Genomic DNA, 17405 nt, shown 5'->3' on the forward strand with positions numbered 1-17405 from the left:
GTCCACTGAAAAGTGCAACAGAAATTTCCGCTCCTCTGGGAGTTGCCTCCTCCATGCCCAGTCCCAGCACCCGCCACCTCCTGGCCTGTGGCCACTGGGGATGGGCACGAGCAGAGGGGCACCTGTCCGTGTGCTGGGGAGGGGGTCTGAGCCCCACAGCTTGTCTTGCCCAAATCCCCGGGGATCCTGGCAGGAAAATCCCTTACTGTACACACCACTTCAGGCAGCAGTGGCCCTTGAGAGTGGGTCCAGCTGCTCACCTGCCCCTTGCTCTCAAATGTCCTTCCCCTGTGGGGCAGGCACAGGAGGAGTGCTTGGTGTTTAAGCCTCCCCAAGACACCCCGAAGCCCCCCACTCCCCAAAGGGTAGGCCTTGCGCTGTGGGGTGAAAGCAAACAGGCTTCCCTTGGGTTTCACAGCTCCTCTCAACCCCCTTGGTCAGGGAGGGGGGGCCCTCACTGGTCTCTGTTAAAACTCTTGGGCTGGCAGTGGGGGGGGTCAGGGATTTCTTATAGAAGCATATGGCTGTAATCCTTTTAATTAAAGAAAGGCAGACCCCACCCTTTAATCTGGGGGTCTGCCAGCCCCCCTTCAGCTTTGCCCTCATCACTGTGGGCTCCCCAAGGGTCAGAAGCAGGATGGGGACACAGGTAGGAGGAAAAGGGCTGGGATTGCCCCTGTGCCAGCCCCGTGGGGGGCCAGGACACAGGTTTTGGGTTTGCTGGTGCTGCTGGGGCAGGATTTGGCCCCGGGTGCGGGGTACGGTGGGGTCCCGCATCCTCCCCGCAGCGTCCCCGGGTACCACAGCCCTGCCCATCCCCAACCTTCCAGCGCCCCCATCCCCATCGCGGGGTCTGTCCCCAAATGGCCAAGTCCCAGCCAAAACCGGCAGGTACCCTCCAACTCCCCATGGCAACGCGAGGACCAATGGCAGGGCCGGAAGCTGTTTACGGGGCGGAGCGTCGCCGTGGCAACGCGTGAAGCCTTTCGGAGCAGCTACTTAATGGCAGCCCCGGGGCGGCCGCAAATCACGGCGGCGGGGCGGGCGGGCCTGGCACCGCGCGGGGCCACCGCTGGCCGAGGGGGACAGCAGAAATCCCCCCGCCTTCCCCAGAAAAAGCTCTGGGGCTTTTTCTTGCCTTTTTTTTTTTTCCTTCCTCCTCTTTGTTTTGTGGGTTGTTTTTTTTTTTTTTCCCCCCCTCCTGTTTTTCCAGAAGCTTCTTGCTCTCTCGTGAACTTTGGAAGTTGGGGGACGTCGCCGGGACGGGGTAAGGGGCGGCAGCGGTGGCCGCGAGCAGCGGGGAGCGGTGGGCTCGCTGGGGAGGGCGGTGGGACGGGCCCGCGGGGTAGCACCGCCGAGGGCTCAGCCGGGCTGCTTGGGCGAAGCCGGCCGTCAGGGGCGGTCGGTTTGCACGGGAGGGTGTTTATTGTTATTTTTATTTTTATATTTATTCCCCCTGCCCACCCACCCCCGCCCCCGACCACTGCAGCGAGCATTTCTGGGATCTCCCTTACCGCGGGCACAGGAGTTTGCAAGGGCTGGGTGGTGACACTGAGGATCAGGCATCTGGACAAGCTGTCGCTGCCCTCAGCCTTATTTTGGGGGGAAAAGCCTGTTCTGTGGGCGCGGGGCAGGTGGTTCCGCTCCCCCCCCCCCCCCCCGCCCGCCCCCGACTGTTGAGCTCGGCGTCATTCAAACGGCGGAACCCCCGGCCCAGCCCCGGCCCCGGCCCCAGCCGCCGCGCAGCCGGTGCAGGGCTCCGCGCCGCCGGCCGGCCTCGGGGCTCGCTGCCCGCCCAAAGACACGGGATTTCGGGTTTACAGCCCAGACGCCGCATCCTCAGCCCGGGAATAACCGAAGCCTGACTCCGCCGGCTTGCTCTGAGTGAGGGTGTGCTGGCTCGGGGTGGGTCCGTGCCCCCCCTCCGCCCCGGGTTGTTTTAGGGGTGCCAGGTGAGGGGAGAAGCAGAAATAGCATGAAACCGAGGGAAGTTGGTAGCGGGAGGGGAACTTTAAGATATTTTGTCGAGGTGTTGGAGCCTAAGATTTTGTCCTGCTAGCGGCGGGTGGGAGAAACATCCTCACTTTGTGGGATGGCAGGGCTGGATTTTGGTTGTTTGAGGGGGGGGTTGTTATGGGTTTTTTAAATTTCTTTCTTCGGCTGAAGGCTTGCTGAGCAACACCGGCCCACCGGGGTTTGGGTGACACCGGGGCACGGGGGTTTGAGGGAAGCCCGAGGTTGAGGGCTGCTAAAGCACCCCGGGGCAGGCGTTGTGGCTCCGGTGCGCAGCACCCCGGGGATGGGTCTCACCCAGCGGAGCACCCCGTCCCAGCCCTGCCCGGGTGCTGGAGAGCGGCTGCGCCTCGGGGAGCCTCAACCCTCTCCCTGTTGTCATTGCAGGATCTGCCCCGTCCCCTCCCTCCCCTTCACGTTCACCCCGTGAATGCAAGAGCTGCCGATGCGCCGAGGCATGGCTGAGGGGTGGCTGAGCTGCCTGCAGGCAGGAAAGGACAGAGGGCAGGAGGGCAGCATGGGGGACTCGGACGACCTGGACGACAGCCTGACGAGCCTCATGTGGCTGCAGGACTTCTCAATCATCAACGCCAGCATGGGCAAGTCCTCCTGTTGCCCCAGCGGCCCGGACCCCCATGACTGTCACAGGATCCCCAGCTTTGCCGCCCCTTGCTCACCCCTGGCCGCTGACCCGGCATGCATGGGTGTGCCCCACACTCCCTGCAAGCCCATCTCCTCCTCCACCTCGAGAACGGCACACCATGCTGTGACCATGCACCCTCAGCTCGCGGAGGACATCGACTACAAGACCAACCCGCAAGTCAAGCCACCCTACTCCTACGCCACCCTCATCTGCATGGCGATGGAAGCCAGCAAGAAGCCCAAAATCACCCTCTCCGCCATCTACAAGTGGATTACCGACAACTTCTGCTACTTCCGACACGCTGATCCCACCTGGCAGGTAGGCTATTTGGAGACCTCTTGCCTTCTCCCCTCTCCCCGCAGGGCTGGGGAGGGCTTTCCACAGCCTCCACCGTGCAAAGCAAGGTCCCGCAGGGATGCTGGATCCTACTGGGAAGAGAATGGCACTGGCAGCCAGCGGGGAAGGGCTGTAACGGGAAAGAGCCTGAGTGTGCAGAAATGCCACGGCCGTGAGGGTGGCGGAGGGAAGGAGCCATTACAGGGGAAAGCCCAGGGCCATTTTGGGAGCCAGGAGGTACCTGTTGGGCTGCTGGTCCCTGCAGCTCCACTTGGCTCTGGAGCGAAGGTGTCTCTGTTCCTGGCTCCACCTTTCTGGAGCTCTTGTGGGGTCCTGAGTCCCTTGGGGCTGAGCACACATGAAATCGCCAGGGCGAGTATCTCTGGGTGCTGAGGACCATGCGTAGGAGCGGGATGGAGAGGACCCCCCCAGGAGGTGCCGCTTGTTGGACAAATCCTTTGTTGGGGAGGTTCAGAGCAGAAATGCTGCTGCTTTCCAAGCAGGGCAGACGGCAGATCTCCTGTCCCCTTGGGCGGGTGAAGGAGGCTCCATTGCTGTGATGAGGCCTCAGAGGGAAGCCCAAGAGAGGTCAAATAGGGCTGCTGTCCCCAGCTAGCACAAGCGTGTCCCCGGGAGGTAGGGGACAGCCCCTAGGCTCACCAGCTTTGGGGACAGCCTGAAGCACAGGGGCTTTTCCCAGCCACCTTGGCTCGCTGCCCTCCTCCGTCATGCGAGGGGACCTCCGGCACGTGAGGCTTTCTAGGATGTGGCAGGGCAGGAGGGACCTGGGTGGCTCGTCCCTCTGCTCGGGTTATTCCCAGCCCAAATCCGCAGCGTGCCAGCGATCCCGGTGGCAGTGCTCACCCAGACAGGGCTGGGCAAAACTGCTGCAAACCCTCTGCCCAGGTGTTGTCCGCCTTCTCCCCAGGCAGGCGGGTCTCCAGCGGCTCTTGAAGCCTGTCATGAGGAAGGGAACCCCCCGGTCCCTCTCCAGGGCCACCTGTGCTGGGGGGACCTACGGGAGTGATTCGGGAGGAGCAGCTGTGTGCCAGTATGTCGACTTTCTCTTGCAAACTCACGGCTGGATAATCACCACGTTTTTAATTAAATGTGTTTATTAAAAAAAGAAAGAAGGTTTTCAATCCCTCTCTGCAGAGATGCAGGGGGTTCACGGGATTGTTGCAGGCAGGAATGATAAATATGTTAACCGGCCGGGTAATAACGGAGGGCAGCCCAGGCTGAATGAAGTTTGGGATGGGGAGGGGAGATGGGGAGCAGAGAATTCAGCTTGCAAGTCCCTGACCCCTGTAAAATTTCATTAAACTGTAAATTTGGAGTTACCACAGCCTGGATTGTTTGCAGGGATATCTGTGTTCCTGCTGCTTCTTTTTCTTTTTTTCTCTTTCTTTTTTTCTTTTTTTCTCTTTCTTTTTTCTTTTTTTCTCTTTCTTTTTTTCTTTCTTTCTCTTTCTTTTTTTCTTTCTCTTTTCCTTTCTTTCTTTTTTCCTTTCTTTTTCTTTCTCTTCAAGGCTGTGTTCTCATCCCCTATCCTGATTCCCGTATGTGAAGACAGCCTGGAAAGGTCATGCCACCCATACTCCGGGGGGAGATGGATATATTCCTGTGGGAGCTGAGTGCTTTGGAGAGGAGCCAACACACCCAAGGAGCTTCAGCCCAGAGGAGGGTTTTGTTGTGTGTGTGTGCGTGTTTTTCAACAGCTCTAAGCATTCAAGCCTTGTTTTTCCTATTCGGCACTACGGATTATGGATGAATAAGCATAAAGATATCCAGGCAACATTAAAAAAAAAAAAAACCTCTACCATATCCAATCTCTTAATACAGTCTTGGCTTTGTGGAGTCCAACGCTGGGTTATTTACCCAATAACTGAGTTTCCTTTCTGATTATTCACATCACTCCAGGCACATTCAGGGTTTCAGAACAGCTCGACAGGAGCAGAAACTCCTCTTTTTTTCTTTTTTTCCTTCCCCCCCCCCCCCCGGCTCATTTGAGCAGTGGCTGATGAAGATGCAGTGATTTCACACCGAGCATCCCCAGGCCAGGAGGCACCTCTGGGGACACACAGGGCTGCGGTGGAACAGCCCACGTGTCTCGCTGGTTTTGCCCGCCTGGTTTGTGTCAGCCTGGCCCCAGGGAGGCGTGGTGCCTATTTTTTGGCCAAATATTTTGCCCTCAACACTAGAAATAAGCGCAGATGAACTGGGGGGATGAAAGGAGGGCCCTGATGAAGCCGTCCCCCGTGGTGCTGCCATGTCTTGCCACTTGTAATGGGGCCGTGGCCACGCTGGTGTAAAGACCCTCCTCTTCCTCCTTAGCCATGAAGGAGGACCCGACCTCCTCCAGCTTAGCTCCATAACTAGAGCAAGTCTGGCTGGTCTCTCCCCGTGCTCTGCATGATCCAAGGCCCCATGGCATCAATTTACAGCCAAGGAGAGTTGCCCAAAAGCTTCTCGTTGTTTGGCAAGTCCTAGCTTGAACCCCTTGGCTCCTGTCACCTCTGGCTGGATTAGACAGGAGGCAAGAAAACTCTGCTGGTGACTCGAGGCAGGGGAGTTTCTGCTGGGCACATAGCCCGGGATGTCTTGACGTTGCCATTTCTGCTTTCTTTTTCCCAAAGGTCCTTGCTGAAAACGTGCTTTTCCACCAGCCTCCCCATGCAGGTAGGTGCCACAGCAGCAGACAAGCATTCAGCCTTGTTTTTTTCCTCTTTTGGGTCTAGAACTCCATCCGGCACAACCTCTCCTTGAACAAGTGCTTCATCAAGGTGCCCCGGGAGAAGGGTGAGCCGGGGAAAGGCGGGTTTTGGAAGCTTGACCCCCAATATGCTGACCGGCTCAAGAACGGTGCCTTCAAAAAGCGGAGGATGCCCCCAGTGCAGATCCACCCGGCCTTCACCAAAAGAGCCCAGCAAGAAGCACAGTGTGTTGCCAGCCCGGCCGCTTTGGCTTGCACCTCCAATAACGTCCTCAATGTCAACACGGAGTCACAGCAGCTGCTGAAAGAGTTTGAAGAAGTCACTGGTGACCAGAACTGGAATCCAGTGGATGGCAAAGCAGGGCACAAGCGCAAGCAGCCCTTGCCCAAGCGAACGGCCAAGGCGTCTCGACTTTCCAACTCTGCCTTGCTGACCCAGGAAGAGCAGACCGAGCTGGGATCGCTGAAAGGTAACTTTGACTGGGAAGCCATCTTTGACACCAACCTGAACGGAGACTTCTCCACTTTTGGGGATCTGGAGCTCACACCACCAATCAGCCCCACAACACGCGACCTGGACTTGACGGTACATGGGCACCATATCGACTGTCCCCAGGGGCAGGAGCAGGTCCTCACCGAATCCAACCAGAACAACCTGGACTTTGACGAAACCTTCATGGCCACTTCTTTTCTGCAGCATCCATGGGACGAAGAGACAAATGATTACCTCTCCAACTCTGTCAACATGGAGCAGTTGTTTGAACTCAACGATGCCTCTTTGCCAGCAGATGTGAGCGACTGGAGCAGTCTGGTGTCCCTCTTGTAAGAGGCCAGTCACCATTCAAAGCCCACGCAGACTTTAGTAGGATGCTCCCCCCATGCTGCTGGGACTTACAAGGGACAAGATTTTCTAGAGACAGAGACATCCACAGTGACTTTTACCAGCTTCATAGTAAGATTATTCACAGAAACACTGGGGGGGGGGGGAGAAAAAAACACCACTACAGGAACTGCTTGATATATCTTTAAAGGACACATCAGAAGTCTCTAGTCCATGAGTTTCCTCGAGAGAAGAAATATAACACTACTTATTTTTTTACTTTTAAAGGAAGAAATGTGAATTATCATATTTTTTTTCCATGGAGATGGACACAGCATATGTTCCTTCAGGGCTAAAGGAGAGCACCTGCTAAATCCCATCCAAAAAATGAGATTCCTGGTGGCTTAGGACTCGATAGACTAAGTGCAATTTCCTCACCCTTTCGTCTCTCCGTTTCTCTCTCTTTCCTTTTTCTGTCTAGGGTAGTTGGTCGGTTTAGTGTGATAATTAGCTAGCAAGCAAATAGAGGTCCCTTCTGGATTCTCTGAGTTCAACCTCCCTCCTGACTTATGCCTAGGGAAGAAGAAAAGGTTTATAAATTCAGCAAGTCTGCCTCTTTAGATGTTTTTATATAATCTATTATATATTATATATTCAAATAAACCTATATTTTTAGCACTAGAATTTCTTAATAGTGGGGGGATAGGGGAAATGCAGTTTGGGAGCTGTTTTATATTTTCACTGTTTTAAAGGCTTGTGTTCATTCGTTCATTGTTCTGTAAACCAAGACCACGCGAGGGAGGATTCCTGCAGCAGCAGCAACAGGTTTCGTTAAGGATCCAGGAATTGGCCCCGGCAGGAGAGGAGCAGCAGGGACCAGGGCATTCCCAGAACCGGCTTTCGTATTTTTTGTACCCAAAATCCTCGCTGCAGTTGCCGAAGGGTCTTGATGACCATAAACCCTCTTTGTCTTTCACCAGCTGACATAGTCCTTCTCCATTTTTTTGGTCCCAGACTATTGCTCTCGACTTCTTTTGCTCATCCATCAGGCTCCGAGTGGCTGCCAGGGCAACGCAGGACCCCGATTAAGGATGCACTTTTGAGGGAGCTGTAAGGAAAACACCGTGGCATGGCCATCAGCTGGTGGCGATGGGGTCACTCCACATCGAATGCTCCCAGGTGGGACTGAGGAGGAAAGAAATCCACATTCAGGCTCCATCCAGGAGCTCAGGCCAAAGACTGTGCGTGCAACGGGCTCTGGGGACAGCAGCAGAGATGAAGTCCCATCCAGCTGGGAGCAGCTCATCAGCCAGGAGAGCCGCCGGGATTGACACAAACTGAAGCTTTAGCCCTTTGGTTCGGTGTGCAGCGAGAGCATGGCAGGGTCTCTGCAAAGTAGCTTGGAAACATTTCAGGAGCGGAGCCAAACTGCTGAAACTTGACTTGAAGCTCTCGAGAACAGGATTCTTCGCCTCTCCTTCGCTGTAGGTTATCAGAGGTAGAGTAGCCATTAGGCAGGGGTAAGTAGAAGCTGTAGTTTTAGTGGTGTGTCTTAGACTTGCCTAAAAATGGAAGATTGTAGAGAGTTTCTTTTTTTGTTACAAAAGCACTTAGGACCTTTAATGTGAGTAATATAATTTAGCGAGAGTATAGTTGTAGCGTAAGAATCAATAAACAAGCCTTAAAAATATATAAATTACCCTTGGAGTAATTTGCACCCAAATTTGGGGAGAGGGTTGGAGCCGTGGAGGTGGGACCACAAGTCCTGCATCCTCCTGGTAAAGCATGGTGCACGCTGAGAACCAACACCTTCAGCTCATGCAAGCGGCAGAGCTGGGGCTGGGGCCACTGCTTTGCCCAGGTGCCAGCATCTGGAGTCCCCTGGGATGCCACCACACAGCTGGGGACAGTGTCCTGGGGCCAGGGAGTGAGGGCCATGTCTCTTGGGGGCTTTGGGGGTTGGTGTAGATGTTTATATCTGTATTGGCAATGCTTCTTTTCATTTGTTGTTTTTGTTACATTTTCCTGTTTTGGGGCCTCTATACTGATGCTGAAGAACTGCAGAGATATGTGTGCAATTTAACCTTTTTCATGGAAAGTTATTTACAAATTAAAAAAAAAAAAGAAAGAAAAAAATGGAGAAGAAAAAACCCTTTTGCCTCCTTGTTTCCCTCCAGCACTGCCTGGCTCTGTCTGACCCTCTCCCCTGGAGGTAGGGGATATCTCACCAGCCCAGCCCTAGTTGTACACCCAGCCCTGGTACATGGGTGCTATCACCCCCCTCTGTGGCAGCACAGCAATTCCCCATCGGGAAACTGAGGCACAAACCACCACCTGCGTGGCAATGGTTACACACCGTCTGTGTGGCACAAGGGTGGCTGTGCCCGGTGTCCCGAGTCCTGGGAGCTGCTCCCAAGCCCTGGAGCATCCTTCCCTGCCCCTGCGGGGAGCTCCTGGGGGTGACATGGTGTGAGTGCCTGGGACTATCCCTCTGCTTGTCCCATGTCCCCACCCAGCCCTGTAGGTGCCCTGAGAAACACAAGTGGCTTTGAGCCCTCCTGGGTACAGGGCGGCGAGAGGAGCTGCACAGAAGCCACAGGAATAGCCGAGCCCTCATGAGGCCAATTACGTCGAGGAGCAGTTGGGCTCTGCCAAGGCAGGGAAGAAAAGCAGCGTACGCTCAGCTGCCAGCCCAGCCGGTGCAGGCAGGGCAGGGGGCGGCGGGTCTGGGGGCAGCAGGTTCGGGGAGCCCCATGGGGAGGGCAGGTTGGCTCAGGTATGGGGGGCTGGCTGCGAGGCTGGCCGGGGCCAGGCTGTGGGTACCTCTCTGTGCCCACAGCTGTGGGGCAGTGCTGCCACTTGGGATGGTGGGAGAAGAGGGCTGGAAGGGGACTCTGGAAAAGGGTGGTCTGGCCCCTGCTTGGTGGCTGCCCAGCCCCCTTCGTCATGTCTGAGCATCTCCAGGGACAGAGATTCCCCTCCGAACCCTGCCTGGGGATCGTCCAGCTTGGTTCCTTGGCTGGACCCACTCCAGGATGTCCCATCCCTCTTGCACTGGGGACACAGCCCTTCCTGAATCCCCAGTACATGAGGAGCACCTTATCACCTCCCCGGTGATCTACTGGATCCTATCAGCACCAGGCACTGCAGCAGACAGCCCCAGAGCTGCCTGTTTGCTCTGCAGTGGTCACAGCTGCTCCCAATCCGGCTAGTCTCAACCCAAAATAAGGGCTGGGCTCACTGCAGGGGCTGGCCTTGGTTTGTGCGTGCCTTGTGCTGGGAGGGCAGGATGCGGCCCTTGGGATGAGGTAGGGTTATCCCTGTGGGGAACAGCTTTGATGTGTCTGGGGAGGGAATTTTGGAGGCAGATCTGGGCTCTCCTTTCAGCTTGGGGACGTTGGGGACGATGAACCACAAAAGGCAACAAGGAATTCCCTATCCTAGCCTCTCCTCTCAGCTCCCTGTTGGTAGCACTGGGGGAGCTGCTCTCGGCTTTCCCCCGGTAGCGGTGGCACTGGCAGGGCTGCAAAAAGCTGACAGGCCCCTTGTCCCTTGGTCCACTTCTTATTTATTTTGTTTTGCCAGGCACAACTGTGTAGTTTCTGTTTTTAAACCCCCTGGAAAAAGAGGAGTGCCTAGCACCCCCACCCTGCCAGGGGACTGAAAAAACCGATCTTGCCAGGAAAAAATATTCCAGTCTGCTGGAGCCAGTGGAGGGTTTTAAAGTGAGAAAGGGTGAATATAAAGGAGGCACCAGGCGAGGCCTGAAACAACCTCGTTTTGTTCAGCTTCTGAAAGCAATAAAACCAACTTGGACGTGAAATTTTTTTCTTTCAATGAGATGGTTTGGGGGGGGGGGGGGGGTTATGTTTTAAGCAGCAGCCAGGAGGTGCACAAGTGGGGGTGCTATGGGGTGGGAGCATCACTTCCCGCGGGTGCGGAGGCAGGCAGGACAGCACGCTGCTGCCTGCACGAAGCCCGTGTGTGCCTGGGATGAAGCACGGTGCCAGGAGGGAGGTCGGGACCCGGCAGCGCCCGGCCTGCCCGGGCTTGCCGGTGGCAGCGGGGTTGCAGCCTGTGGCTGGGGCTGGTCCAGCCCTGCGGGCTGCCCCGGCTCGCCCGGTACAGGGGCAGTGACGGGTTGGGGACCCGGGGCTGGCGGTGTCCCACCTGCTGCTCTGTGCATGGGCAAAGCATTGTGCAATGAAAACCCCAACCGCTGTAGCCCAGAGACAGCTGCCTTTTGGGGCACCCCACCACTGGCACCCACCAAAGCGGCTCTGGGAAGCACCCAGCTCCAAAAACTCCCTGCATCCTCAGCCTTCGCAGCCCCAGCCAGGTCCTTCCCCAGCCGGTTATTAAGCACATGGCAGTTATTCCTTTATTATTTATTTCTGCTATTCCCCCAGCCGTCCTCTCATCCATCATCCCTCCCTGATGGGCAAACATTGACACCTCAAACCAATCTCCCGTTCACAGAGGGGGGAAAAAATATACACATAAGCCCTTCTTTTCTCTCCTTTTCTTGCCGTGTCTTTCTTTCCCCTCCATTGAGTGCGGGGCTGGCACGGAGCCATTCTGGCAACAGCCGGCTTTCACTTGCTAATCATCCTAAATATTGAAAATCAACGCCTAGAATAAACAGCTCAAAGATTGGGGCCATCTCTGCTCTGTTTGGAAATGCTAATCTCGCTGCCTTTTGTTTTCCTTGTGTGGATTTGGTGCTGTGCGTTTGGAGGAGGTCACAGCTCATGGGTTCTCCCTCCACCCTCAGATTTTTCCTTTTTTTTTTTATTATCCCCCCCCCCCCCCCCCCCCCGCAACTCCTCGTGAAAAATTCAGTCCATTTTAACATCCCAGGCTGGGACGGCCGGAGCGGTGGGGGGCAGAAGGGGGAGACAGGATGGAGGAGGGTAGGGAATGGACTCGCCTTGCATAGCAATGAATGAACCTCCAAAGTTTGGGAAAAAACAGGTTCCCAAAAGTGCAACTAGGAGTTCACGTGGGTGAGAAATCTCACGGGAACTGCGGTTGGGCAGGGAGCTCTGGTCCCGGGTACAGCAGGTCCCTGGGGGGGACGGGGATGGGGACGGCATCGACCTGCATCGGCACCTGGCCCCCAGCCCTGCAATGAGGGGCAGAGCTTGGGGACGGCTCAGAGACTCCCTGCCCCTGTGACCCTGATTTTTGGAGTGTTTGACACCCGAGGGGATGGAGGTGCCATAGCAAACCCCAGACAGGCTGTGACAGGCCCCAGGGCTGGGCCCCGATGTCTTTGCCTGGAGCGATCAGGCTGTATGCAAACACCTTTCTGCAGGGTTGCAGGGGCCCTGGGAAAGGTGGGTCTGAAAACAGAGAGGGGGCAAAGCCCCTTTTCTGCGTTTCCAGCTCCAACCTTCAACTGCTAGCAGAGCCCAGTGGGACCTGTGGCATTCACATAGCTTGGATGGCTTACAGCATCCTGATGGGGAAACTGAGGCAGGGCAAGGCAGTGGTCTGATGCGGACCAGAACCTGATTATCTGGGCAACACTTTCAGAGCATGCCTGCACCCTTGTGTTTTCAGCCATGTTTTCTGGCTGTGCACGGCGGGTGCAACCTCTGGCACAGGGGACCCCACCCAGCAAAGCTCCCTGCCTCCCTCCGTGCCCCAGGCAGCCCCGGGACGGGTCAGTGGGCCGTTGCCAGTGGCCGTTCCCAGCAGCGCGGCCAGCACAATGCACCGGCAGGCTGGGGCTTGCCCTGTGGTGTGGGGAGTGCCCGCGGCTGCTCGCCTGAGCTACAATGCAACAGCCCCTCCGTAAATGCCGTCACGAGGAGATGCTCGGCATGCTGCCCCTTCCTCCTCCTCCTCCTCCTCCTCATCCCTGCCATCCCCCTGACGTGTGCCCGGATAGGGGGCTGCAGCCCTGTGGGGCTCCTGCTCCTCCAGCCCAGCCCATGCCACGGAAAGTGGCCCCCGTGGGCGGGGGGGGATGCATCCAGCCCCCGCAGCGGAGGGGCTGAGCTGCTGGACCAGTGCCAGCGTCGCCACCTTCTTTGCGAAACGTCACGCTGAGGTCGAAACTTGGCCGTTTTGCAAACAAGCACTGGGGCCACAGGGATTTCTTTACAAAGGCTGGGTTTTTTCAGGTGATTTATTTCCAGATTTGGAGCGTTAGGGCCATCCCATGTCATGAGATTGTTGGTTTTTTTTTTCACTGCCATCAGGATGGTAAGAAACTCGCTTTAGAAACCCAAAGCAAATACCCTCCTTTGGAGTCTGACTCCAGAGGATGGGCCTTAAACTCCCCAAAAAAGGTGCAAGCAGGGGCAGGCTGTGGGCTCTGCGCCCGGCGGACCCAGTTCACCCATGGGTGCTGCTGCGGGCAGAGCCGGGTAGCGAAGGCAGCACGAGGGCAAGCAGGTGCATTTAGGGAACAGCCCGATTCAGGGCAATGTGGGCATAAGCCCCAAATATCTGGGGGTTACGGATGGGGCCAACCAGGCTGGGCAGCGTGGAGATGTTGGGTGTGGATTCCCCAGGATGCTCCCATCCTGTGCATGGGGGCTGCTGGGCTGGAGGCTGGTGCAGGCAGCGGGAGGGCTCGGGGGCATTACGAGTGGTGGGTGTTGACCTAGAAATCGTAAAGAATTTGGCTTGGCATCGTGCTGGCGGGCGGAGTGCCAGCCTGGCAGCCAAGGGAAGGACGGCGCTGCTCTGAAACGGCGCTCCTTTTCCCTGTACCCAGCCAGGAGAGGCGACTGCTGTCTGTCGTGGGAGCTCAGTGAGCATTTTGGGCTCACTGGTGTCGAGGGATGAGATGCCCATCGCTCCTAAGAGAGGCACTGCTGGTTGACCATGAGCTGGGGATTTGTTTTTGCTCCTCTGGGAAGTGTGTGCTCCCAAATGGCATAGGGAATGGGGAGAGCAGACCTGCAGGTGCTGGCGGGGAGTAATGCTCCATCCCAGCAGCTTTTGGTTATGAGAGACATTAACAGGCAGGAATGTGCAAACATCCAAAGGTCGGAGCTGTGCACTGGCAAGGCAGCTGCCGTGGCTCCAGCTGCTGGGAGTGCAGCAGGCGAAGGCAGGACCCCTGCCCCCCGCTGTGGGCAGAGAGGGATGGCGGAGAAAGGTCCCCTCTGCATGGGGCTCGACAGACCTGCACCCCTCGACGGACACTATGGCCTTGCCGGGCGGCTCCTTGCCAGCCCTGGCATCACCGAGCACATTCCTGCCAGGGGGACGTGGCCAGCTGCAGCCCTGCACAGCCTCCCCATCCTCATCACGTGGGGGGATGTGTGCCCAACACCAACCCGCATGGCAAACACCCCCCTTCCTTCCCCAGCAACGTGGCGTAGAGAGAAAATGAGCATCGTCCCCAGCCTGGCCCCTAGCTCACAAAATACGGTGCCACGTAGTTCCTCTGTCCCTGGGACTGATGCTCCCGGTGCATGCACACACATCCCACCCATCCCAAACCCAGCTGGGGACCTCAGCTCCTGATCTAAGGAGGAGAGGAAGGGCTCAGCCACGTGCTGGGTGGCACCATGTTGGTCCCCAGTACGTGCCAGCTCCTCGGTGGCCCAAGGGGCTTGGCTAGAGGAGGGGGTCTCTGCCCTGTTCCCCCCACTCCGATGGAGTGCTAAGTAAACAGTGACGAGGGGAACCTCGTTAATCCTGGTCATTCATTTACAAAAAGCCATTTAGAGCTGGCTATGCAGGCAGTTATCAGAGCACAGGGGAGGTTTTCCCAGCAGGACCTTAATTCCCTCTGCAAATAAAGCTGGAGGGAGGGAGAGCACAGCTTGTGTCTGCGACGGATGTGGGCTTGGGGGGACTTTTGGGGCCAGCCTTCGAGGGATTGATCCCCATGAACCTCCTTCCTGCAAGGAGAGGAGAGTTGTTGAGGGATTCCTCGTTAGGTGATCGCTCAGGTGCTGTTTCAGTGCAACTGCTGCCATGCCACATCTTTTCTTGGAGCAGCCAGGCTGGTGTGGTCCTTTCCAGTGCTGCACAGGAAGGACTGGGAAGCTGCAGGAGCCCAAACGCCAACCTTTGTCCCACATGGATCCAGTTTTCCAGGAGCACTGTGCATCCCTATGGCACATCGCGATGCTCTGGACCCAGGCCAGGATCAAAGCGAAGCCAGTGGGGCTTGGAGACATTACCAGGGGGGCAAAGTCCTTTGGTGGATTTGGTTCCCATCTCATCCCTTCAAGTTCATGGGCACGGTAACAGCCAGGGTGCATGCCTGGGTGCATCCCACGCCCCATCTGTGCACGCTCGCTCCCTCTTTCAGGGGGTCTCCCCTTTTAACCCCACCTGGAAAGGAAAGTTGGGGACTTCTCAGCCAGCTCAGAGCTCCTGGGTTTTCTGGCTGAAGATTAATCTGGCTAAAGATTAATCTCCTTTTCTATCTGGCTGACCTAAGGGGAGACAGAATAGGCCGCATCTGGGGAGGAGGCGAGGGCAGTGCCACTGGCAACAGTGTTCCCACGCGTTCTCGCAGCCCAGGGCACCAGCGGGTCACACCATGGGGGCACGCAGCCCGGGACAGCCCTTCAGCCCATAATGAAAGTTTTGTAATTTTATGTTAATCCTGGCTCCTCCGTACTCTGATCTCTCTCCTCTCCCACATCAAATGCAAAGCCCTTTTGGAGGCTCCTGGCTGTATTAATCTTGTTTTGCCCTCCCCGCCGCACGCTGCGTGCCTTGCAGGCAGCTCCTGTGGCTCGGGGAGCACGGCTGCCCCGTCGCATCCCCACTGTCCCCTCTGTGCAGGAGCGGGATTAACCCTGCCAGTGGGAGGCAAGGGCAGACATAATTCATTTTTTTTCAATAAAATGATGATTTTTTAAGCAGGAACTGTTCCTGGGGTGAGCAGTACCAAGCCACAATGCAGGGGACAGAAAGTCCCCGCTTTGAGAGCTACTATTAATTGAATTTATCCGAATCTTGTCAAGATTACACCTTTTGCACAATGACCTTCGCCACCATAAAGGCAGCCAATAGAAATGTGGATTTGGGGGATATCTGGGTCTTTCCAGTGACTCGGAGCCAAGCCCTGAGCAGGCAAAGCAAAGCCCCTATCTGCCTCAGTTTTCCTACCTGCAAATCAGGTCGATTCTCTTTTCTGCAGCATTTTGGGTGACCAACGCCCTGAACACCTCGACCTCGGAGAGAAGCGACTGTCACATCCCTGTGAGTGGGAGCCACTTCCTCATGCCTGCGGTGGTGAAAACTCCCGTTGCTGAACAACGGGGCCATTATGTTGTTTGAACCCCGCTGCTTCCAACACCCCAAAGGTGTCAGGCTCCGATCTGATCCCGTGTCTTGGGTTTCGGAGCACTGGATCCAGCTTTGCTTGGCAAATGCTGCAAAAGGGATTCGTTAGCTCTCTTGTCAGCATACCAAAGCCCCAACTGAACATTGCACTGAGGATGCAATCCTTATTCAGCTGTGTTGGGTGTGTTTTCTGCCTTCCGTGCCCATGCTGATAGTGAGCGCATCCACCTGGATGAAAATCCCTTCTCCGAGGGAGATAAAGGGCCTTTTTCTCCCTGTTCTGTCTCATGGAGGGGGAAGCAAAGGGTGACTCAGCATTCCTCCGCGGCCGCTCCTGAGTCACCACGTTCGCTTTTCATCCGCCGCGGCAGCTTCGGCGCGGAAAGCAATTCCTACCAGGCCTGCGGGGACCCTGCGGCTGGCGGTTTGCAGGGCGGGAAGAGCGGCGCGGCTGCAGCGGGAAGGCGGGAAGGTGGCGGGACCAGGACTGTCTCGGAGCTGCCGTTCCGCCGACTGCACCCACCGCTGGAGAAACAGCCACCAATGAGCTGGGGGGGTATTTACAGCCTAGAGATCCCAGGTGTGCTTTGCACCCTTTTGCAGTGTATTTTAACACATGTTCAAATTGCAGCGTTTCTACCCTTTCTTTTTCATTTTACCAGAAATAACCCCTGCTGCTTTGACTCTTTGCATTTGACCAGCAAGCCAGGTTTTTTCTGCTGCCTCCCCTTGGATGTGGCATTGCACCTCACATTTGCACAAACTCCGGCAGTTTTGACACAATTTACTGGCAGACTGACTTTCTGCACATTTATTCACTCTTTACCACCCCACCTGGCAGCTGGGACGTGGGCTGGGTGCCTCTATCCCAGCTCCCCCCCTTTGCTCTGAGGGCTCAGTCACCCCATGAGGGGGTGAGGGAGCCTTTTCACTGGCTTTTTAGGAGACATACAGCACTATTCAGGGGAGAACACACCATTGTTCCCCAGGCTCAGTGAGGGGAGATTTCCTTTTGGCTCTGGCTGCCTTTTGAATGAGGGGGTGAGTGTTAGCAGAAGGAGCATGGATTGCTATAAAAAAAGAGATGGTTCTGCTGTACAGGGAAAAAAACCCTTCCCAATCACACCAGCCCAGTGGGGAAAGGCATGAGAGGCGCTGGACGCTGACCTCAGACAGGGATCTTCTCTCTTATACCCACGGATGGGACAAGATCTCCTCTAGCAGGTGTCCCCATAGAACACGGGCAGGCAATCATGGCCGGGCAATGTCACACACAGAAAACACAGTGCCTGGCCGTGCATCGCCCCTCGCAGCGCCAGAGCCCGGGCACAGCTGTTTGCAGCATGATAAGGTGGGTTATGAAACGCGCTGAAGTTGTTGAACAAAAGAGGCCCTTTGGGCTGTTTCAGCTCCTTTCCAGAGCCCAGGGTGGTTTGACAAGGGGAAGATGGATGGGAACACGCTGGTCCCTTCGCACTGCGGGAGCCTTGCCTCAGAGCAGCACGAGATGGTGGGAGGCTGAGACTGTCTGTACTGATAAAACCAGCTCCCTGCTCCGGGCTGGACGTGGTTTATGAGGAAGCAGAGCCCCGTCACTGCCCCAGTGTGTG

General features: G+C 56.4%; 1 protein-coding gene and 1 long non-coding RNA gene across 2 annotated transcripts in view; one reads left to right on the forward strand and one right to left on the reverse strand.

Annotated features, from left to right (window-relative positions):
• The window catches only part of LOC142417916 (uncharacterized), a 480711-nt gene that overhangs the window by 270002 nt on the left and 193304 nt on the right, over positions 1–17405 (reverse strand). The gene's annotated exons all lie outside the window — the stretch shown is intronic.
• FOXJ1 (forkhead box J1) lies at positions 1352–6550 on the forward strand. The gene is made up of 3 exons (XM_075518934.1): positions 1352–1401; positions 2401–2974; positions 5731–6550. Exons 2-3 carry the CDS (start codon positions 2444–2446, stop codon positions 6529–6531), a joined length of 1332 nt encoding a protein of 443 aa, XP_075375049.1. The 5' UTR covers positions 1352–1401; positions 2401–2443; the 3' UTR covers positions 6532–6550.

The sequence above is a fragment of the Mycteria americana genome, chromosome 16, assembly GCF_035582795.1.
Source record: "Mycteria americana isolate JAX WOST 10 ecotype Jacksonville Zoo and Gardens chromosome 16, USCA_MyAme_1.0, whole genome shotgun sequence".
Classification (NCBI taxonomy): domain Eukaryota; kingdom Metazoa; phylum Chordata; class Aves; order Ciconiiformes; family Ciconiidae; genus Mycteria; species Mycteria americana.